This window comes from Diaporthe amygdali, assembly GCF_026229845.1.
Source record: "Diaporthe amygdali strain CAA958 chromosome Unknown NODE_3_length_2959817_cov_65_330692, whole genome shotgun sequence".
NCBI classification, from domain to species: domain Eukaryota; kingdom Fungi; phylum Ascomycota; class Sordariomycetes; order Diaporthales; family Diaporthaceae; genus Diaporthe; species Diaporthe amygdali.
This window is the reverse complement of record NW_026517023.1, coordinates 2934424-2957107: the sequence shown is the minus strand read 5'-3', so window position 1 is coordinate 2957107 and position 22684 is coordinate 2934424. Positions and strand designations below refer to the sequence as shown.

Below are 22684 nucleotides of genomic sequence, written 5' to 3'. Positions count from 1 at the left end.
ATACCGTGCAAGATCGAGCAGCACAGGATTTATCTTCACTTGTATGGCGAAGCTAGCTATAGCGAAAGAGAGAGGGGGTGCCAGATAAAAGCTAAAGAGAAGACAACACAAATAAGAAAGATTCTGCTTATGATATCAACCGCTTTGTTCACTCGTTATTATCGACCTTCAACACAGTATCCTCGACTTGAGGAGCGTCTATCTGTTCATGATCAGCCATTTCTTAACTAGTTCATGCATGCATCACGGTCTGCTTTGAAAGAGACCCAGGCTCGATTTGTAAATTGTGATACCAATTCAGAGGGCACCTCTTACGAGCGGTGTACCAGATGAAAACAGGTATCGGATCGAAAGACACCTTGCCACGCAAGGTAATATTGATTTATCCCTCGTCCAGAGATGAGCATGTCAACTTCTTGGTATCGGCCTCATCACTGAGCCTTTGCATGGCAAGGTCACTGAGTGGCGCACTTCCTAGTGCACTCTCGGCTGCCTATTCTCTCTTGCATGCCCTAGCATAGCTGGACGCGCAAACATGAGCCCTTCTCGGCTTCATTCCGACTAGGCAATCGTCACCAGCCCACCTACTCCTCTCTTGGTCGTCAGCTAAACCGCGGCCTGACATCTCGCATACCAAACCAAGCCCAGGACCCGGTTGCATACTTTTTTTTTTCCCAAAAAAAGAAAAGAAGACCCATAGTGTCTTGGTGGTCAGCACACGCGTCTCAGTCACCTTAGTCGGCAAAGCGTCGTCGTCAGCTTGATCGACATTGCCCCGTTGCCTACATGACGCTGTCGTAGGACTAGCACAATGCTGATCCAGGTGGCTTTCAAGGTCTTCGCTAGGGGCAAACCCACAACCGTCTATGATTCTCAATTTGTAACAGGTGCCCTGAGCTTCGAGCTTCAGCTATCGGGATGGTGTCGAGCTATCTAGGTGCATGGCTGTTTAACTAGGCCGGTCATCGCCCGACGACGGGATGTGATCAACAGATGCCCGTCCACGCGAAGACGGGCAACCCGACCTGGGTCTAGACCCCACCACTGAATCATCTTGGGTTGTAGCCATCTCATTGTGACCTTGCTGGGGGGCCCCTCTTCGAGATTAAGGCTGGGCAATATGGGTGCTGACAAAAACGGTACGTTGGCAGCCATGTCAGGATGCCAAAATAAGACTATATTGCTCATGAGGCACACAAATGCAGCGTCATGTGCCAGATAGAAGTGATTGCAATTTCGTGACTTTCCATCCTGTACGACGGCGATATTTAGTCCGAGGGATCAAAAGCCTCTTCTCGAGCCGTTACGCGTCGTAATGTTTCGAAGGTTTTAGACATGACAATAGGAAAGTATAATGTGGTCGCCAAGTGTGTCCATAATTACCTGTAAACCTTGAGAGGGCAGTGCAGAATTAACCGGACTTCTGTGCGCGGCACGTGCCGAGTTATGCATACGAAACTAAACACTCATTCCGCGCCGTCTAGTTTCACTCAGTGCTGCATATCCGTACAAGAGAACCGCATGATTGCCAACCCGCCAGAGTATATGCTGGGCAGCAATGTTTGCCACGCCTTACACTCGACAGTACGTGGTCATGATATGCCTATAATCTTGCCGTAGGACAACTTGGAACCAAACGCCCCATCATCACACTAGTTTGTTTCCATCCCGACAGTCACGGTCCGTGTCCGAGAAACCCGTTTCATCCCGCCTGGACTGGACATCAAACAGGAAGGAGTACGTACACAGGGAGAAAGAGAGAGGAGTACGCAAACAGGCAAACCACTCCCGAGTCAGCAATAGATCAGTCGGGCGTCGTCTCCCACATGCCGCGTCGCGCGTGGCGGCACGGTAGCGTCAGCAAGAGAAAGCAAGTATTCCCCTTCCCATGTGGCACCACATGCACATACTCTGCCGACTATTTGACGGCGAGAATTTCCCGCCAGCCTTCCCTGCTTGGCGGGCTACGACGACAGCGACGCCGGCGGGTGACGTTCCCACTTCTCATGGCCGCCCAGCCTGCCAGCCAACCCCGGGCCCACATGTTCGAGGGACACGCTGTCGCCATGGCGATTCCCTTTTCGAGCCGGCTCATTTCTTATCCCCCCATTCCTGGCCTTTCATGGCATGACATTATCGATGGGTACCTGGGCGTCCGCGGCCCTGACTGTGTGTGTGCAACGCGACAAGGGCATCTTTTTGGGAAAGGTTCATACGCACTCTTTTTCAATTATGGAAGAACCATGAGAAATTGGCAGGTCCGCGCAGTCTGCTCACCTTCAAGGATCAGCCCTGGTCGCCCCAGGACTTTGAGTTATCCCGTAGTGGAGACTTTTGCTTACATGGGACGGGTTGAGGGCGCAGAGACGCGCGTCAACCACGCTGCTCTGAGATGAGGGACCCGGTAACGTGGGCAGCCTTTTCCGTCACTCTGGGCAGACGATCAAGTTTTCTCGTTCAGCAGGGAGCGAAAACGAAAATCTTTGCGGTATTTTGAGACTGGGTGGGCCACAATGTCTAATACACACGTGGCTTACTGATATCTATTGGTTCTGGCGTATAGTCAGTCATGGTCTGAGATTCTGTGTAATACTGTGACCATGAATTCGATATTGTGACCTTCTAATTATGAGATTGAATCCTTCGACAGGGCTGGAGGCCGTGTACTTGCGCAACGAGTATGCCAGTAGCTCCAATGTAGTCATGAGACTATTGCCGTGTTCCAACAAAGTATCAAAAAATATATGACGGAAAGGCAGAGGACAGAGAGGCTACCGGCCGCTGACTCGGATCCGAAGGCTGGTGGTCCGGACTTCGGCATCCACCTTGGTTGGTTTATCTAAGCGTAGATCCAGGCATCCTGGTCTCGATCGGTAGCCGGCAACTACTCCATGAATATGGAACAAGTAGAAAAGGGGGACAGGCTGCTAGGAGGACCGGACGTTTGCGCGGCTGTCACACGGGAAATTAGGGTAGACGAAAGCCATGTATTGAGGTCAGGGACGTCGTCACTTCGTGATCATGGTGAGGACCCTGCACCCCGGAGGATGACACCCTCGCCGACCGGCAGCTAGCAATGTGGACCCATGAGACGGGACGGTCTATTGCGCAAGGCGTTCGCATTGGGATAGTACACAGTACTACTATCTGGAATCTGGTGACATCGAAGCCTCGAGACCTGTACGAGCGCGCGTATACCTAAGCAGATGTCCCGATGTCTTGTGGGAGCCGTCAACGTGACAGCCGCGCTTCCACCTCGACGGGACTCTTCAGATATAGTGCCGAGTTGCTTTGTGCAATCTATATTCGTGGACAGTCGACGACCAGATAGCCGATCCTTACTCAGCATCTGTGGATGGTGACCAGTGGTGGAATGTGGGATTGCACTTCGGAAATCCTAACAGGTTAGAACGGACCCCAAAGGATTGCGCACTCCTGGATCACTTGTTCCTCTCAGGTGGCACCAGCCCAGTGGTCGAGGTTCGCATCGTCTGTCGATGTGATTGAAAGATGACCAGATCTACTGGCGCGGCAAGCCGCATCTGCATCCTGATGCTTGAATATCAATCTAACATCCTAGAAGGTCCGGCTTCGAATATCGATAGAACAGAATCTTGGGAACCGAAAAACCCCCCTGCACAACTTGGCAAGACTTTGGCCCGGCTTACCCAGAGGACTGGTTGAGAAGCGCACGGGCCTGACGGGCCAGTGATCTGCTGTGTGGGGTGGCGACCCGCGACCTGGGCTGGAGTTTAAGGACCACACCAAGCCAAGCAGGCCGCGCAAGCTCTCCCTGACGCTACAGTGCGAGGTCGATCACCACGCACAGAGTGGTTTCCCTCTTCTGGCAATGCCTGGGGGCGCTGAGGCTGAAGCTTGGAGCAGCATGGGACCTGTGGTGAGGCTTCGTCAAAACCTTGATGGCAATCTGCGTAGGGCGCAGCACATCAGAGTTTCGACAATGCCGCGATTTGGAATCGAGAAACCCTGTTGCCAAGGCCCAAGAGACTCTTGCCCCCTACTCCGTACTGTTCATTCACAGGGCTGGTTTGGCATCGAGGTAGATTATTAGGCTCCGCCGCTTGTTTTGTGTGTCTACGGTGGATTGAAGTAATGTTTCTTGCTGGACAGAGGGTCACGACATGCCGCGTGGGCATCGTTGTAAGTAGTCTGGCGCGTCGTGTTGGACAAGCCGGCGGGCGGTCTTACGCCGGACAAATGAGCCGCGAATCGAAATGCTCCAGTGTGCATGGCAGCATTAGCAATCGCGGGTTAGTGCCAGGCGGGAGTGGACGTCGTCATCTATCCTGCCTGGGGTAAACTGTGTCGCCTCACACGTGGAGGCTGCGAGGAGGGACACGCCGACTGACGACGACCCAAAAACCCGGCCAAGTCAACAATGACAGCACACCGCTGGGTGTGTTCGGCGGCGGCGGTGCTGTCCGAGTCGGTCAACATCCATTTTTCTGGGCCGAGCAGGTCGGGCCACGTCAAGGTGGGAAGGGGTGCACGGGAGTGGGCGAGTATCTGGCGGAAGCGAAACGATGAGTACGTGGATTGTTGCAGTTTCGCGAAGTTGACAAATTGTTGATCTGCGAGATCGACTCTGGCAGTCTGAAAGAGACGCGAGACTGGAGCACGGAAATGGGGAACGAGGAGGTGGTGGACGATCATCCCATCTTTCTCGCGACCATGAGGAGTGACAGGGCGTGTCCTGACTATGGGATTAAGCATCTTTTTTGCAAATCTGAATCTGAAGCATCGAGCCGTCCGGGTCAGGGTGTGCCGAATGCAGTGGTCGTCATCGCACAGTCCGCAGTGGTTTGAAGTGCGACACTGTGGAGAAGGGGGGCCGAGTGAGATGAGGTAAGGGAGGGGGGTAGGCAGAAACAAGGCTGATGAGGCGAGGAGACAGGAACACCTGGGTCGGCGCTGATTACATAACACATGTTTCTCAACACCAGAAACGTTTCAAGAGTCAGAGGTTGTCGATCCGCATTACTGCCCCGGTGCTGTCTGGACCGGTTCACGCGCGTGTCCCGTCAGTCTGTGCTGTGTAGAGTTCATCCAGGCCAGGCTGTCGAGCGCATCCATCTCCATCTCCATTCAGGTATCCTCATGAAGACGAGGCCTCATCAGCCAGGGCCAGGTTCTGACTCGGGCCGGCAGGCGATGCTCAAGACTAGATGGATTGGACACACTCTAATCTTCTGGCTGACAGGTAGGCTCAGGAGTCAGCCTGGCTGCTGCAACAGTAGGGTCCAACGGCGGCAGTGATGGAGTGGAAGAATTCTGTCGTGTTGCACAGTCAAGCCACGCGGAGGGGGGAGGCCTGGGGCAACCTGGGGCTAGGACTGCACTGCGCGGCGATGCCAAGACCTGAGCCTCGTCATCCTCTGCAAAGGGCAGAAACACATTACTGTACTGTTACCTACCGCATCGGAGATTAACGTGATGTGCACGAGAAGGAGAGGGGGCCTGGGACCACGGCCATTCCATTCAGCAACAGCCGATAATCTCGTCTGTCTTTCTATTTCCATTTCCTCGCCATCAAAATAAAGCACAATTCTATCTGTTCAAGACAACCTTATCCTCCTTGGTAGATAGCAGGCAAGAAAAGAGGGACAGACATCAGCAGAGTTCACCGCGTACAGCGCCGTCGTTAATTATAGATGGCGTGTGTGCCAGAGTTATTCTGAGTTCCGAGGAGCGTGCAGCGTGGAGCGTGCAGCGCCAGAAGCAAGAGGCGAGCAGCAGAGAAGGGCAGGGAAAACCAGATACGGTGGTACAAAGGTGCCTGGGTACATCAGGACGTGTACCGACCCGCTGCGGACGGGCCATACACTTTCGAAATGATGGGGCGTGATTGGGTGGCCGTGGCTTGTTGAACGCGCGTCCAGCTGTCGACGAGCCCGGGGTTCCTCTTCTTTTTTTCGTCAGTGAGGGCAGGTGGGGCCAAACCGAGGGTAGCAGGAGCGAGTGAGAGTGTGAGAGAGTGTGAGAAACAGAGGGAAAGAGGCGCCCAGGCCCCACACCGTCCGTCCCCATTCCCCATCGGTCATCGGCTCAGTGCGCCTACCCGTCCGTCCGCCTACCATACTGCCTTAGTACCTAGGCTGGGCAGGTACTTTGCTCGTACTGTACTGTGCCGTGCTGTGCTGTGGGCGGGCTTTCCACGTGCATGTGAGGAAGGAACTGTTACGACGTGCGCCTGTCCCTGCGCCGGCGTGTCCTGGCCTGTGCCTTCTAAGGTTGGGTTGGCTTATTGTTCTGGACTGTCTGTGTTCTTTCGCTTGCTCACGAGTCTGTCTGTCTATCTGTCCCTCTATCTGTCATGCAGTGAGGCAGTACCTGCATGGCTCTATTCGATTGAAGGGCCAGCTTGTCGTTTTGGACTGTTGGACTAGCAGACTAGGTTGGCTTGGTTGTAAAGGTACGTACTTGGTAGTAGCCAGCCAGTCTGCTGCCCCGTGTGTGTAAATCAGTCGTCGCAGGCAGGACAGGGCAGGGCAGGGCAGGGCAGTACATGCGCAGGGCAGTACATGTGCAGGGCTATGGATGGCAGGGTACAGTATGGCAGGGTTCCCAAGGTTGGGCATGGCAGCATGGGCAGCCCGCCAGCATCAAATGAGGTGGACGTCCACGCAACACGCAATTGCACACTAATCCCTTGCCCCCAGTCGCCAGTCGCCAGTCGCCAGTCGCCAGTCACCCAGTCGCAGTCGCCCAGTCCACTCTCGGCTCTTACCCTGACCTCCCCACTGCCGCACCGTACGTACCACGCACTCTCTCTGACCGGACCACTCCCTCTTGCGACTCCCCTGTACGCAAGCGTCCCACGTATCCATCCGCTGTTCCCATCTCCCTGTCACTGTCTCCTCCCCTCAAGCCTCAAGGGTCCGCTTGTTTGGCCTTGCTGCTCCCGATTACGACTCTTTTTGCTGCCGTCTCTCTCCAGCCCGATCGTGTTCTTGTCCCTCCTGCACCATTATTCCCTTCTTTTCCTCTTCATACCCACTCCACCTTGCCGCCGCCCATTAACACTCGCCGTCCTCTTTATTACTTCCTATCCCGCCCTCCGCTTCAATCCTTGCCTCCGCGTCTATTCCTCCCTCCCTCTCGCCGCCGCATCATTCAACCTATACACTCTTTTGTCCAGGCAGCGCGGATGGTGTTCTTGTTCATCACCAAGGGATCAAGGAACGTGGTATAGATCGAGCCGAGGTCACCCATTATTGCATCACGCCTACCACTGCGACTGCGACGGCCGTGACCGCGATTAACTTTACCCTCCGACTAAACACTACCAGCACAACCACCAGATTGAAGGGGGCCCTTTGCCAGGTGGCGATCTAGGTTGCAACGCCTATTCCGCAAGCGCTTACGACGACGAGTCGCGCCACGCATATATCCTCCCCCGTGGACCTTCACACAACACCCGCATTCTGGATCGAGAGAACATCACTCTAGAACCGACTCGACTCGAAAGATGGACCCGAACCGAGGCAATGTGCCTGATGGCCAATATGATGAGGCCTGGGCACACGATCTTCGGATCCAGTTTGAGCAACTCTTAAGGGACAGGCGATTAAACGAGCTCAGCAGCCGATCTCGCCAGGGCACACCACAGCCTCGAGAGTCGGCCTCGTCTGCGAACCTGCGAGCCTCCGCCGCCCCAGCCTCACCCGGACGCCCATCAACATCGCACACTGCTACTCCCCCCGCGTATGCCTCACTGCGTAACATCCCAAAGGTACCCACAGCGCCGGCAGCAAATGACAGGGAATCTCAGAAGTTTAGAAACCTTCTGGTCACTCTCTCACAGACGCCAACGAAATTTGAGAACCCCGGGCTCCTCGACGAGGCACTCCAGGTCATCCCGTTGGATCGCGTCTATGGAGAAGCCGAGGAGGAGGCACAGGTCTTGCAGGCACAGGCTGAGAGTATGGGTGATGGCCGGAAACCCGATTGGGGCTACCAAGATTGTGTAGTCCGAGCACTGCTCAGGTATGTCTCTGCACGACCCCTCTGACCACCTTGACGCGAACTATCAAGTTTCTGACTCGAGTCATCAGATGGTTCAAACGATCCTTTTTCACCTGGGTGAACAATCCGGCATGCCCAGCGTGCCTGTCACCAACAGTAGCCCAAGGCAAGACCGCACCGACACCTGAAGAGAATGCTTGTGGTGCCCTCATTGTCGAATTGTACCGATGCTCGAACTCTGCCTGCGGGGCTTACGAACGCTTTCCCCGATACAGCGACGTCTGGCGACTACTTCAAACACGAAGGGGCCGATGCGGAGAGTGGGCAAACTGCTTCAGCATGCTCTGCCGTGCCGTAGGTAGCCGCGTCCGCTGGGTATGGAATGCCGAAGACCACGTGTGGACAGAAGTCTACTCGGAGCATCAGAAAAGATGGGTGCATGTCGATGCCTGCGAGGAGGCATGGGATAACCCGCGACTCTACTCGGAAGGATGGGGCAAGAAGATGTCATACTGCATTGCATTCTCTATCGACGGCGCCACTGATGTCACCCGGCGATATGTACGGAAGAGCGAATATTCCCTCGAGCGGACCCGATGTCCTGAAGAAGTCCTGCTATACATCTTGCAAGAGATCAAGAACATCCGAAGATCGAACATGGGCAAGGATGAGCGATTCCGTCTTGAAAAGGAGGACGCGCGAGAGGACCGCGAATTGCGCAGCTATGTCATCTCTTCCATCACCCAGGCCGTCACCCAACTCGTGCCTGGCTCCACACCAGTTGGTCCCAGTGCTCCACCACAACCCGCCCGACGAGCACCCTCATCATCCGACGACACGAAGACACCCGCCGAAATGCCCGGGCGACGGAGTGGAAACGCCGAATGGGTCGCTGCACGCGGCGAAAATGGAAGGAGATCACAGTTCCAGCCTCCCCAAGACCCCTCGCGCCGACCTCCTTTCCCTTGAACGATCTGAAACACGAGCTTCGAAAGACCCGGTTCAACGACACTCCACTGGCGAGGCATCAGCCACATCTCGCCCAAACGCCACAACATGGCAGTACAGCCGTCATCTAGTACGGCGAGCCTCTCATCATTCACATGGGGGGACAGTGCTTGGCTTTGGGATGACTGCCCCGTCGACCCATCAACGGATGGAAAATCGCCCACCGACAGACAATAATTCCCTATATCTCTAATATCTACTCTTCTATTCCTGTGGCCCGGAATTCGAGCATGGCAGACATACCATTGCTTGGCGCCGACGGAAATCGATTCTCGGGGGCATCTCGCCTCAACATCTTTTCAACTCTCATCTGTATCTACTTTCCTACCGACGACTTATCTGCATTTTTCATTTGTAACAATTCATCCGCGTTGGCACCGTTTGTCAGCGCCGGCGCAACGGGGCTATAGCCATGCTTTTGGTGTTTCCGTGGGTTTGAGACGCTGGAAGCAACCGACTTCGCGTCAAGGCGTTTGGGGAAGGCAAGATTTCATTGCACTTGCATACAAATCAAACAAACACCGGGGTTTGAGATTTCGATATACAAGGGGTGGCAATTCTGGAGGTGGGCAACTCATGTACAAAGTGCACCACGAGGCACATGACGATTTCTGTTGTCTTCTAAGACGGCGCGGGACTGGCCTCGTTGGAATTGGGCAGGACGAGGTCTTCAGGGTTTACACTTTCTCTAGGGGCCTGGTAGAGAGAAGGAAGGCTCGAAAAAGTCTGATACCAAATACCACATGTTTAGCCGTCCTCACTGGAGGGGCTCAAAACCACATTGAGAGACAAACCGTGACATCGACCTACCGTGAGAATATGCTGACGTATCACAACACGACTTCAAGTCCCACAAGGATCATGGAGTGCTACGGAAGCTGTAGAGAAGCCGCGGTTTGCTATTCGGAAGCGATTGGTCGTCTTGATGTCAGCTCTAGCTCTTGTGGAATGAGACGTGTCGGATGTCACTTTCGTAAGGTCCCCGAATCGGCCATCCTTCTGGCTAAGAGCGATGGCTGGACAATGTTGTCCACACCCAGCGAGGGAAACAAGTGTGGAAGAGCCGTTGAGGCCATCACCATTCAATGACACGCCTCGGAAATAGGCCTGGAATCGTCGGATTACCAAACGGAAATATTCAAGGGTGTGTATATCTGTGTCCACTTTCCACCTCCCACTCCGGGGAGATCACTTGGCCGGCCGACGGGCCGAAAATGTCCCAAGGCACTAACAGTTTCCCGGCAGATTGAACGTGAATGCGTGTTAGTGACCCTCCAAGGGCTGGGGTGGCCTCCCTCATTTCTCATTTCGCTATCAACCAACTTTAGCCCTGGTTGTGCGTATGCCTGTGCAAAAGCCCAGCCCCAGCCAGGCAGCAGGCAGCCAGAGAGCCTCATCACATCATCTCGTCGGCCTGCGGGCAGGGGGCGGCTGTGTGTGTGCAGAAGTGCCCCCCGCCCCCACAACCCGAATTCAACCACATCCGGGAGGATGCGCGAGCCATCGCCAGTTGTCGTCAGCTGTGCGATGTCCGCCGGTAAGAGATCGGGCCAGTAGTAAACCTTGGCTGTGCCCTCACACTCTCTCTCCTCTCCCTGGGCTGAGATGGACGTACCCTTACCACACCAACGGACTCGGCTCTACGGCGAATCACCCACCTCGTGAGCGTGAGCAGCAATAGGACTAAGTGGCATCTCGGAGGGCCGAGGGCACAGGGCGTGCCGTGGGTCGCCCTCATCTCCGAGGTGAGACATGGGCACAGAATTTTTCGATGGGTGAACAGGCTATTCTCCTGCACGCCCGGCTGCTTTGGTTGGCTCGCCGCAGATAAGAATCGGGACCCCCCCCCCTAACCATGTCCCTCTGCCCTGCAAGGCGCGAGCGCGCGCCCCTGTGGGGAGGGCCTTGAAGTATGGCGGGCATGGGCAGTGACAGGTCGAAATTTAAAGGCTTCACACTGCCGGCAGGAATGGTGAGTGGCAGTGTATTGGGTGGAATGCCGAAGTTGGCCATGGGCATCACCACGGTTCTGGGCCTGGCCACGATGAAGAGAGGAAACCTGGTCAAGAGAGGCAGCCGCGGACTGCTCCGGGCCGAGACAGCACAGAATCCTTACGCCTGGGCTGATAGTCGATTCCGCCCGTCAGCATCTCATGGCGGACAGGAGTGCCATCGAGCAGGCCTTTTCTGCTCTGCCACCGGAACATGTTGTGGCTGAAGAGACTGGCAGGGCGCCTCGTCGTACCACAGCCGTCAGTTCGTCAACACTTCACGGTGAACGAAACGAGTGTCCGACCTGGTTTCCTCGAGTTGTCAGATCTGCCCGAGCTTGACTGACTGTGGCCGCCGATTGGATTCGACTCTACCGCTTTTTGGACCCAAATCTTCGTCAAGTGTAAAGCGATGGCTTAGTGTGAGAGTTTTGTGTATATGTGAGGTCCGCTTGAGAGAAAACATGGCTGCTTACGTCTTCATATTTCTTCACCACTTTGTTGGGCGACCAAGAGGGTCAATTATCATACCAGCGTATGGCGAAGGCCTGCTCTACGGGTGTTGAATCTCTTCGTTTTTCTCTTTCAATCATCACCGCAGCCGTCACTTAAGCCTTTGCTATTGGACTCGATTCTCAAATCATTAATTGTCGCGTGACTACGTTCTATAGCTGATGCTTCACGATGGCGGAGAAGCAGGATCTTGTCGTCAACTTGAGGCCTGGGGCACAAATAGCCATCAAGACCCCTATTTTTGGAACCATTATAATTGAAGCTGTTTGACTACAATTTCACTAATTCTTTTGGATTTTGAGCTAGTTTTCCATCACTCGTCTACAGCGCGTGTGTCTTAGACTTCGCCATATCACACGCGTGCGCTGAATCGACAGCATTCCTCTCCGCCCCAAGAACAACACCAATTACTCGATACTGGCTTATAAGGAGGACGCATGCTCTGTATCTCGTGAATAATGCTCGCGTCAACTCTCACTCGCGTTTCCGCTGTCACTGGCAAGCCACCCAAGTGGGTCTCTCTGCAGCCATGGCGTCCATTCATTCAATAGTCATTCTTGTGTCTTTCTATGTTGCCCAGGTGTGGGCGCAGTTCAACATCAACGCAAAAGTTAATAATGTCGTCTACTGGGTAAGTCTATCCCTGCAGAGAGCAGTGAGAGCGCTTGGGCTGATCCGATATCCAGGGCCAAGGACCCGACCAGCAACGGTTGCTGTACTACTGCCAGCAGCCCGACATCGACGCGATTGCCCTCTCCTTCGTCAACCTCTTCCCAGCCCAAGCAAATGGCTTCCCAGGAACAAACTTCGGAAATCAATGCAGCGGCGCCGTGTATGCTGGCCCAGGATACAACGGTGTGGTGGATCCTACCAAGGACGCACTGCAATCCGACTGCCCGCTCATCGCGTCTGACATAGCGGCGTGCCAGAGGACGTACGGCAAGAAGATCCTCCTAGCTCTTGGAGGAGACTCGGGCGAATACCAACTTGACGGCGCAACGGACGGTGTGAAGTTTGCGAATGAGCTCTGGGGTCTATTTGGGCCGAGGAACAAGATCTGGGTCAAGGCGGGTTTGCCCAGGCCGTTCGACGTCGCTGGTGACGCTACGGGCTCGGCGGTCGATGGCTTCACGATGGACATCGAGAACGTTCCCGATGGTAAGCAGCAAGCACCCAGCATTAATTTAATGGGTCAAGATGCAGCAAACTGACAAAAACGTCCGTATAGACGGATCAGCTGGATATATAGCCTTCGCCAACCAACTCCGCACACTATATCCCGCATCCCCCCAGACGGGCCTCCTCCTCACCGCCGCACCCCAATGCACCGTACCAGACGCCAGCTTGGGCCAGGTGATAGCCTCCGTCGCCTTCGACGCGCTCTTCATCCAGTTCTACAACACGGCAGCCTGCTCCGCGAGGGCGTGGGTCAACGCCAACCCGAACTTCGTGTCGGGCACGCATACGTTCCCATCTGGCGGCTTCACCTACGACACCTGGTCGACCGCCATCGCCGGCGGCGCGAGCGCGGCCGCGAAGCTGTACATCGGCCTCCCCGGCAGCACGGACGCCGTCGACGACCCGACCTTCTACCTCAATCAGAACGAGACCGCGAACATCGTAGACGCGTACTTCTGCAACCGCAACTTTGGCGGCGTGGCAATCTATGATGCCACGTACGCGGACGAGAACTTGTACCTGGGCCAGACGTTCACGCAGTGGACCAAGGGCGTGCTGAACAATGCGCTTGCGGACCCATCGGTGAGGAGATGTTCTGGGACACCGGCAGGGGAATCGACCCCTGGAATGGTGTAATTCTCTTGAGGTTTCTTTTATACGGTTTTAGGCCCAGCACTTTGCATATTCATGGACTGATGTGCTGGGGCACATTGCGCATAAGTGCCGGCCCAGATATTGTCGGGCCATATCTGGTCACCTGCTCTAGACTATAGAGTAGAAAATGTTTCGGCCCTTGATGACATAAATGCAATATAATAGGCCATCCATGGCGAATTATGGCCACCACATCCTTTGAGAGTTCTTGAGCCGGCTGACCATGCGACGTGTTAACCTTCGTCCGGGCAAATACTCCCCGTAGCTGCTATTCATGCCTCCGGCCCATCCGCCAACGCGGTCGTATATCAATCTTGCGGGGTGTGAGAACTGAAGACTGGAATGCATGTCCCTTTCCTCTGGGGCTTACAGAGCCGCCATATAATTGATCATGTAGTCAAGACCTTATGAAGCGCGTTTTGCACAGTCGACCATTTGCCCGGGTGGCTCATACACGCAACTAACCCAGGAGTTTCTAACTGCGCATAATTCATGGAGATATTTAAGGTCACTAGAATTGCAGTATTAATGAATTTTGCTTGAAGCTTCCTCAATCTATTATCCTGTGCAAATTCGCGATACTGCCCTCTATCTCCCGGTTCGTCCTGTCTCCCAAGTGAAGGCTCTCTGGGCTCCCAAGCTGTCTTGACCAATCCCGTCAGACAACCAAGCGAGAACGGTGAGTTTTGTGAGCTTCATCTATTCCGACCCGGAGATCCTGAAGTCGCAAGCGATCAGAGACTCGTTCCCAACCTCAGCTGCGGACATGACACGAGTGTCTTTCCGTCTTAAGTCACGATACCACGTTAGACCATCACATGCGACCATATCTACAAGAAAATATGGGATCCCGTCCGCTCTCCCTTAATCAAGCTTGTAAGAGCTGGAGTAGTAGTTGGGTCGGTGACGACCAGCGAATGCCCGGTGCTGCATGTTCCTTTTTGTGTCTTTTTTTCCCACTTTTGTGTATGTCGTGGTCGACCCACAGGTGGAGACCTGGCGAATCGTGAATGACGACGGCATAGGGATGTCCCAGGTGTTTTTGATTCGGGCTCTTTCTTTGAGTCACGTGCGAGAATAAAGTGAGAATCGAGAGAAGAAAATACTCTGATCAAAAGTCATCAATAGACGGCATCTGTTGCTGAAGTATGGACAGACAGTAGTCATAGCTGATGCGGGTAGCCTTGCCGGCTGGTATTTCCCCAAGTTGAATTCATTAGCTATCCAAACTTGGCGATGTAATTCTCTTGTTATAAAGTGGTGCTGGAGTCTTCAGGTCATAGAGTGCCTGGTCAATGATCATGTTTAGGTAGCAGGAATGTTTAGTTCTTGGGCCGGACTTAGCCTATTCTGTTGCGAGTTGAGAGTTGTAATACTACTCTTGCATATCGCATATTTAGACCTTGGAAACTCTCGTGTTCGATTGAAATTGTTCTTGTATTGTACATACCCGACCATTTGTCGCTGATGTTCAGTGGCTTGGGTAACAGCCGATTTGAGGCTGCGCTGGAGGATAGGAGATTCCAAAGAAGTAGACGACTTGCACGCCTTTAATTGTAGTAAGACTATTATGAATGGCACAATACAAAATGAATTCCGGATTAGTGGCTTACAGATCGTTTATCTTATATATGGTTAAGGTGTCTATTGAGACGATGTACATGATATTGGTTGGGTTCATCTCATTACGATTAGAATTCAGATGACAAAGCTATTGCATTAATCGACAACAGCACAGCTTCTTTGAAAATTTGGAATGATTCGTGGACATCGTCTTGATCTGAATCCAAACCCTTGAATATCCACAGTCGCGTGAGAGATCGTGCTCAAGAGCAGGAAACACTGCACCCAGACAGCCACGGGCAGATGCCAAGATGTAACGAAAAGAAACATATCAGAGGATGTCATAACTCCTAATACATTACTCTTTGAACCATAATAGCAATGAGTTAAGCTCAGATGCAGCAGCGTGTTAAACCTATGTATTATGCGGTATGCGGTGGAGCACACAATTACCCAGAATGTCTAGTTTCTTATAGGAGACGCTTCATATAGATACCTTCAGTCTTTTGAAAGTGACCGTCGAAATCTTCATAGTGTGCAATTCAAGATATTCAGTCTCTACTTCACCGGCGAAGAGTTTGAAGACTGGGGAAGCATCGGCGTCTGCTAAACATCTCCTGCAAGCAAGGCGGGGTTTCTTTCTTTCGGTACACATTCGAACGCCTAAGGGAGAGCGAGTCTACATGTTGGACAAACCAAGAGTGCATAATTAATGCCCAGCAGCGGAAGAGCTGATGGGACTGGACTATGGGTGACTGATATTAGGTTGATACTACGGGGCCCGTTGCCTTTTATCGGTACCAAGGCAGTCTCTAAGTGAAAAGCAGTAACTTATATGTGGGAATCAGTTCTAGTTCAATAATTTGAACGATTGTTAGTGTCAAGAATGACTTAAGGACCTCAGGCTATCTGTGTCGCAACGTAGCTACTTAGGTACTTACCTATCCACAACATGTAAATGAGTACGGACTCCTTTAGCCAGCAGCAAGACATCCACCAACCTCGCACAGAGGACTAGCAAAGCTGCTAGAACATTGTAACCTTGGGATACGATCGTTTCCCACAGGTTTGGTGGTCTACGCATACTGTCACTACTGCGTATTTCAACGTAGACTCGATCTGTTTTTGGGATTAGGGGGCAGAGTTCCAGCCCTTCGAATCCGTTCTCGCTCATGGATGATCCAGAATGGAAAGGAGGAGGAGCCATCGCCAAAGGAGCACACTGGGACAAACAGTGCGAATTTATGTATAGGTAATAAAACCTTTATACAGGGATGTTACCAAAAGCCTGGCATGTGATGGTGAAATAGGAAGAGGAATCAACGTCGACTTTGAATCGAGTCCCACAAGGCCAGCAAACATAGATATCTGTCATATGTCCTAACAGACAGGTAAAGCAACTGTCCTTCCTTTTCATATTTCTGTATCATCGTTTTTCAAATCAAAATCATTTCTTCAACTAGGGTAACAAATATTGTGGAAGGATACATGCGTATTCCATGTGAAGATACGTATGCCGGGTTGGCCTCGAGCTCATTTCTTCTGTTCACCTCGAGATGCTGAGATCGTAATCCTAAGATTCTGCACCTGAGAAACATTTTGAGATCTAAGGTATGGGAAGGGCCACCTGCCGAGGCAAATGTTGAGCGAGAGAAGACAAGTGGCGTCTCTTCGTCGGGCATACACCATAGGAAAGCTTGGGCACCTATACTTCAACAATAGGGAGCTCACCGTAGCCAGAAGCTGTGAGAACTGTGCCAACCTATCTGCCTCACCGACACAGAGTGCAACGCATCGCACCGGCGGAATGGTGCCTCGGTGCCCCGAGGTCGCACTACGCCGCCCCAGGTGGATCGTCTGCGCGGAGGAGGACCTTCATCCATCCGACGTTTCTCCGCCATCGACGTCAACGGGCCGGGGCCGACGGGCAGTCAAGGGCACTAGATGACGCAAAATAAACGGGGCTCGTGATGGAGTGGCCGACCGACCAGCCAGACCTAAGCCATAAACAGTACCGTAGATGCTACAGTACAGCAAAACATCGCCCCAGGGCTCGTGTTCCCTCCCACGGTGCCTCCCTCAGCGGTCGCTCCCCCAACGAGAGATCATCGAGACCAACCCACAGGGCCAAGGGGGCCGGGACAGGCTCCTCAAATTACGGAAAGGAGATCACTCCCCCATAGCGCCTGGGGCAAATGCACAGTAGATTGACCCTTCTCTTGCAGACATGCATTGGGCAAAGCAAATCTGCGGCGGCGGCCTCTCAGCAGTCAGCGATCAACCCACTCTCTACTCAGCCCCGGACGGGCCGGGGGGGTTTTGCTCTGCAAAATTGCTAGTTCGGAAATTCGATTCCCTCCAAAGTGCTTGCAGCCGGCTAGCCAGCCAGCCCCAGCCCCAGCCCATGGGCGTTGGGCGGCCGCGCAGCTCGCCAGGGGGGGGGGGGAGGCGTTGTGGCCGGGTAGTCGGCTCGTGTGGCTTGAACCAGCTCGGCCTGGGCTGGGGCTGACTGGAGCCGTTTCCTGCGGGTGAGATGGCCCGCTATTGATGCAATAACGTTCCTGGGTAAAGGCGGGATTTTTGATGAATTTCCACAGGCTTCATCTGGTACCTATTGGGGTTGCGACGTCAAAATCAATCAAATCAATGAAGCAGGCCTCGCTAATTGCGTTTGGGGATTTGGAGCAACATATTGTCTCGAAGGGGGCCAAGAAAAGCAACAGGATCGCCCCCATCAGTCGAGGAGAAATACGTCACGGAGACTTTCAGGCCGCTGAACAAGCATTAGGTTCCTTTGTGAGTGAATTTGGTCTGATTGGATTGGATTGAATTCAATTCAATCGAATGAAAGACAGCATAAACCAAATTGTTGGTGGCTCTGCTGCTGTCTCCTGACACTGCTGACCTGAACTGGTGCGCTGACAACAGTGGACCAGAGCCCACCAGACCTGACGGAATTAAAGGGCTGAGTCGTACTCGCCTCCCTGCTCCAGCGCTCCTGTCCCATCGTCCCACGCCAGACTCTTCTCTCTCTCCCACTTGCACGCCTCTGGATAAAGAGCATGCAGCATATAGCATTGATTGAATAGGACGATTCCAGCATGAAGTATTCTAGTTCCGACCCAGAAAACCCCCCTACCCGTCCAGAACAGAAATGCATGCTTCTAGTGCGTCGTTCCCGCATTGACATTAAGAGCAACGGCGCCCATTCCAGTTAGGGAGGCCCAAGGCCCAAGGCTCCTGCCCCCCGGTCTGGTCTAAATCCGTCCACTGCCTTATTGGTTCTATGGGCTGGGATCCGGGAAGAACCGACCGACTAAGTGGGGGCATTGACCAATGAAACGGTCGGGATGGGGAGGGTCACTTCCTGAACGGGCAGGAGGACGGATCGGGGGTGGGAAGGGACCCAAGGGGCCCAAGGGGTAAGTAACACGCTGGTGCGAACCGCTGCGACTCTCAATTTCCAGCCTGCCCGGGGCCTGTCAGGCGAAGGCTTCAAACTTCAACTTCACGAGACCCAAATCTCCGCCCTTTCTCCTGCCCCCACCCAATTCTGAGATCTGGCGAGCTCAATCGGGAGATCACACCAGGGGTCCAGAGATGCCCCCCAGGCGGACCACGAGGGTGGCTGGGACTGCTCGATTTACACCGTGATATTCACTGGGCACAGGAGAGGACACACAAGTTCACAGAGCAGATCGGAGCAGGCAGTTTGATAGACAAGAGTCTTTTTTTCTTTTTCGATTCTGTTCATCTAATGAAGAGAATAGAATACAGCTAAGCTATAGCAGCCATCCCTCACTTCTCCCTAATAAAGATTACCGCTATAGCACACTGGCCACGGTGGATATGATGATGGATGCGGATGGTGATATGTATCGGTGTTTTTTTTGTCGCGGTGCTGGTTTGGGTGCGTCGTCGAATGAGCGCCAAAAGTATTCCAATATCCTCCCACTCCATCGCGCGGGTTCCTGCGATGCCAATGTCCCTTTCACAAACCCTCTTCCCGCCGTTTGTACACATAGGAAATAAATGAAACCCTTTTTTTTTCTTCGTCCAAGGAGCAGCCGCAGCCATCTGTCCCTGTTTGTCCATCCCTTGCCTGTCCCCTAGGCAACCCAAGGTGCTCACTATTGTTGAGCGCCCACTTCACCCCGATCCTTCCGAGGCTAGGCTGAAACTGAAGCTGCCGGACCGACCAGGTACGGTTGATCGTCCCACTATTCCAGACTTCGCTTGCCCGTTGACGCGCTTGGTGTTTCCACCAAGTGTCAATCTGCTTGCTCTCAAACAGGTACGCCGGTGATACTCGGTTCTGGGCTCGGAGAGGGAACTTTTTGAGAATTGAATCTATTTCCAGCCTCGAAATGACCTGCTCGTCGTCTCGTCTTCCAGGAAAACAATTCTTCCAACTCGTCCTTTGGTCAGAAGCAGAGCCAGCCAGCCCTATCTTTGGTAGGTGGGTAATATTAGGTGCACAACTTCGCGAGTATGTGCTCGGGTGCAGGGTGAGACAATTGATCTTTTTTGAAACCGGTTTGGGGGATATTGGGTATAACAGCCCTCCTGACAAGAACCCCGATGCGAGGCGGGCTGGGAGTGATGAGAAAAATAGAAGGTGTGGACATGCCGAATCGAAGTAAAAGTCTTTTGAGACGAGAAGGTAAACATGTGCGTGTGAATATCAAACTCGCTAAATGCCAATGACGCTGGTATCCAAATCCAGATGCAGTCTTATTTTAGTTCCGTCTCCATGAATAATCAATACACTTTGTATGCCCAACAACGAAGATATGAATTACCCTTGTCCAGTGGTCCAGGTGAACGAGGACAAGGTACGATGGAAAGATTTCGCAAGCCCGTGAGGGCCGCATCGCGGCTCGTCTTCTAGTGAGCCGCGGCATTTGGCTGTCCATCGAAGTATGTCACGTTGTATTGTGATGATGCTTGTGGAGGTCGTGGGAACCCGTTCACTTGGCTGCTTGGTGGGGTGGGAGTGACTGGACATCGAGGTGGGAGCTGGTTGTAGCCCTCAACCTGGCCGTTAACACCAAATGAGGCCCCATCAGGGGTGATAGGTGGCGTCATGTAGCCATCAGCAACACCCGGTGCGGAGCCGTGGCCCTTGAGGGGAGTGCTGTAGATGTCGGCGGTCTGGGACGCTGTGCCGCACTCTGCGGGAGGTGTCGCGGGACCATTGACCTGTGGTCGTTGGATTGCAGCTTGTTGCGCCAGGAAATCGGCGAGCTTGGTGGAAACGCGAGAGTAGTGGTTGGACGAGTACTTGCGGGAGAGCGTGACTGAAGGCTGGTGAAGATGTTGAGACAGCGTCAGGAGCGTGTCGCGGCAGTCACGGTCCCACTCGCCGTCGTTGACCTCGGGTCTGTTGAGGATCGCTCGTGCCAATGCGTGAGATGCACGTGCCATGATCGATGGCTTTGTGGAAACGAAATCACGGTGGTAGAGGGCAATCTCGCACAGGTAGGCGGTCATGTCCCTGACCTCACGGTCGTCTTGCTCGTCAGCCCAGATGATGGACTGGAAGAAGTCGACAGTTGGGTGGCCGATGTTCCACTCCAGCGTGTTGAGGACGTGCATCTCCATCTGGGTGAACATGCCGGCGTCGTACAGACCACAGCACATGTTGTTGAGCTCGTTGATCTGGGGGACCCGGTCCTTCTTGTCACCGTACTTGGCGGCAATCAGGAGTGCTGCACAGCCGACAAGCTGGTAGTGCTGCTTGTAGACTACCCGCTTGGAGCAGTACCTGTCAAGCAGGTTGATGGTCAGGAACAGGGTTTCCCGGAGAAGTGAAAAAGCGGCATGTGCCTCGATCAAGAAGTCGATCAGGTAAGGCCTCATGAACCACTGGATCTCACGCTGCATGTCGATGAGGTTGGCATCGGGCAATGTCTCGTCCTGTTACAAAGTCAGTGTGTGTCCACTCGTAAAAGACTCGGAGTGTTCGATGATTGAAAAGGGATAGGACCTACCTCCATGTGCCTCGCATGTTGCATGATGTCCTCGAGATATTCATCGCTGGCTAGCCTCGAGAGCTCATGAGCAATTGTGATCTGCCTGTCAACCTTGGCGTCCCATCTCCTGGCGTGGACCAGGCTCGCGGCTCGCTCGGCGGAAAACGGATGTACCCTTGGGTAGTCGGACTCGAACACCTCCTCAACTGGTTGAGAGTGGGGAGCCATTTTACTGGACTGTATTTGAAAATTGGACCGGAACGGATGATCGTTGATGATGGCTTCGGCAGTTCGAAATGTACACACAAGTTCCCCAGGAAGCTTGTTTAGTTGGTTGTTGTCGACAGGGTGCTCAAGACTCGAAATTGGAAACAAATCGGTTCGGCGGCTGTCGAGATGGTGAAGGAATGAATGCGGTGTCAGAAAAGACTATTAAATGATCTGGTCGAGAGTCGACTATTATTAGTATTATTAATGAGTGTGTTGTTGATTGTTGTAATGAATGAATGGCAGCTTGGTTGGATAATGAGTGACTGTGGCTGATGCCGAAAAGGAGGAAGTTGAAGAGTCGAGAGCCACGTTGAATTGTGGTTGAAATGGAGATGGGATGGAAGAGTGGCCGGGAGCACAGGCCGTTTTAAAAGTGGGTTTGGCGACTGTGCTGCAGCAAATGCAATGCACGGCTCTATAGCACCGACAAGGATTCTGATCAGCCTCGAGTTCGATTCTCATCTTTCAGGGGTGAATCAAGACAAGATCTCAACGAAGAAATTCAAGACAGCCCACAATGTGGTTTCCACCATTCTCCGTCAGGAAAGGAAGGGAAGGGAGTCTCTTTTTTCTCATTCTTTCGGGCTTTCTCTTCTGATTCGCTCGATCTCACACACATCAGACCAGGCACCGTGCAGCAATCTGACGTGCGGAGAATTTCACACAAACGTATTGTGCGCCCGTCGAGTTGCCTCGAATGGGTTATTCTGGCAGACGAAGAATGGCTTCGATGCTTATTCTCAACCACCGGGCAAACCTGAATGGGAGACTCGAGAAACAGGTCTGGGAAGACAGCTGCACCAGCAGATTCTCTCACAGATGCCCGTTTCTCGAGTCTTCATCCAAATCTCACAGCCACGCGACCCCAGCGCGTTGGCGCGATTCAAGACAAGAAACAGGGACAAAAGGGGAAAGAGATCGTTGCTCAGAGGAGGGTATAGACAGGAGAATCCCTTACCACTACGGTCGATTGCCTGGCAAGACAGACAAAATGACACAATTCCTGAGGTCGGGTAGGAGCGACGAATTAACGTTTCCCACGAGACGCGATTACCTCAGTTGAGGATGGAAAGCTTGTCAAGGTTGGCTGTGATGGGTTGGCCTGTAGGCATGTACCTGTAAAGGGAGCGAGCCACGGTTAGGATCATTAAACACCCTGGGGAAATACCACGGGGCCGACACCCGTGACGCAACAACTCTGGGATTCACGTAAAGTGAGACCGTGCCAGAGCTTGATGCAGGTACGAGGCCAATCCAGCCATTCCCCAAAAACGGGGAAGGACAAGAATGGAAAGGCACGTCGGCTGGCCCGGGGGAAGTCATTCAGACATACCTCTCGCTCTCAACACCTTGCAAAGCTACGAAGCTCCACCGTTGACGGGATCATGTAGTGCAACAATGATGCCGTATACTCAAATGATGTTGCTGTCCTTCTCTTTTTGATAACCGAGTAAGCTGTGTGAACAGTTGCTCGGCTCCGGTACTCTGCTGGTAGGACGGCGGAGAGTCTGCTACCAGTTCGGTGGACAACTCGATTCCGTAGAC

General features: G+C 53.3%; 4 protein-coding genes across 4 annotated transcripts; 3 read left to right on the top strand and 1 right to left on the bottom strand.

Moving 5' to 3' along the window:
• Positions 1-811: 811 nt before the first annotated feature.
• Positions 812-2396, top strand: J7T55_003299 (uncharacterized protein; the record flags this gene model as incomplete). The annotated part of the gene is made up of 6 exons (XM_053138461.1): positions 812-921; positions 1066-1139; positions 1514-1584; positions 1657-1741; positions 1798-2171; positions 2259-2396. 6 exons carry the CDS (start codon positions 812-814, stop codon positions 2394-2396), a joined length of 852 nt encoding a protein of 283 aa, XP_052999164.1.
• A 5093-nt stretch (positions 2397-7489) lies between these two features.
• On the top strand, positions 7490-8955 carry J7T55_003298 (PNG1; the record flags this gene model as incomplete). The annotated part of the gene is made up of 2 exons (XM_053138460.1): positions 7490-8007; positions 8076-8955. 2 exons carry the CDS (start codon positions 7490-7492, stop codon positions 8953-8955), a joined length of 1398 nt encoding a protein of 465 aa, XP_052999163.1.
• A 3072-nt stretch (positions 8956-12027) lies between these two features.
• Positions 12028-13313, top strand: J7T55_003297 (chitin recognition protein; the record flags this gene model as incomplete). Its single annotated transcript, XM_053138459.1, has 3 exons — positions 12028-12129; positions 12185-12656; positions 12727-13313. 3 exons carry the CDS (start codon positions 12028-12030, stop codon positions 13311-13313), a joined length of 1161 nt encoding a protein of 386 aa, XP_052999162.1.
• A 6468-nt stretch (positions 13314-19781) lies between these two features.
• Positions 19782-21097, bottom strand: J7T55_003296 (G1/S-specific cyclin Cln1; the record flags this gene model as incomplete). Its single annotated transcript, XM_053138458.1, has 2 exons — positions 19782-20813; positions 20888-21097. The coding sequence occupies 2 exons, from the start codon at positions 21095-21097 to the stop codon at positions 19782-19784; spliced, it is 1242 nt and encodes a 413-aa protein (XP_052999161.1).
• Positions 21098-22684: the final 1587 nt, after the last annotated feature.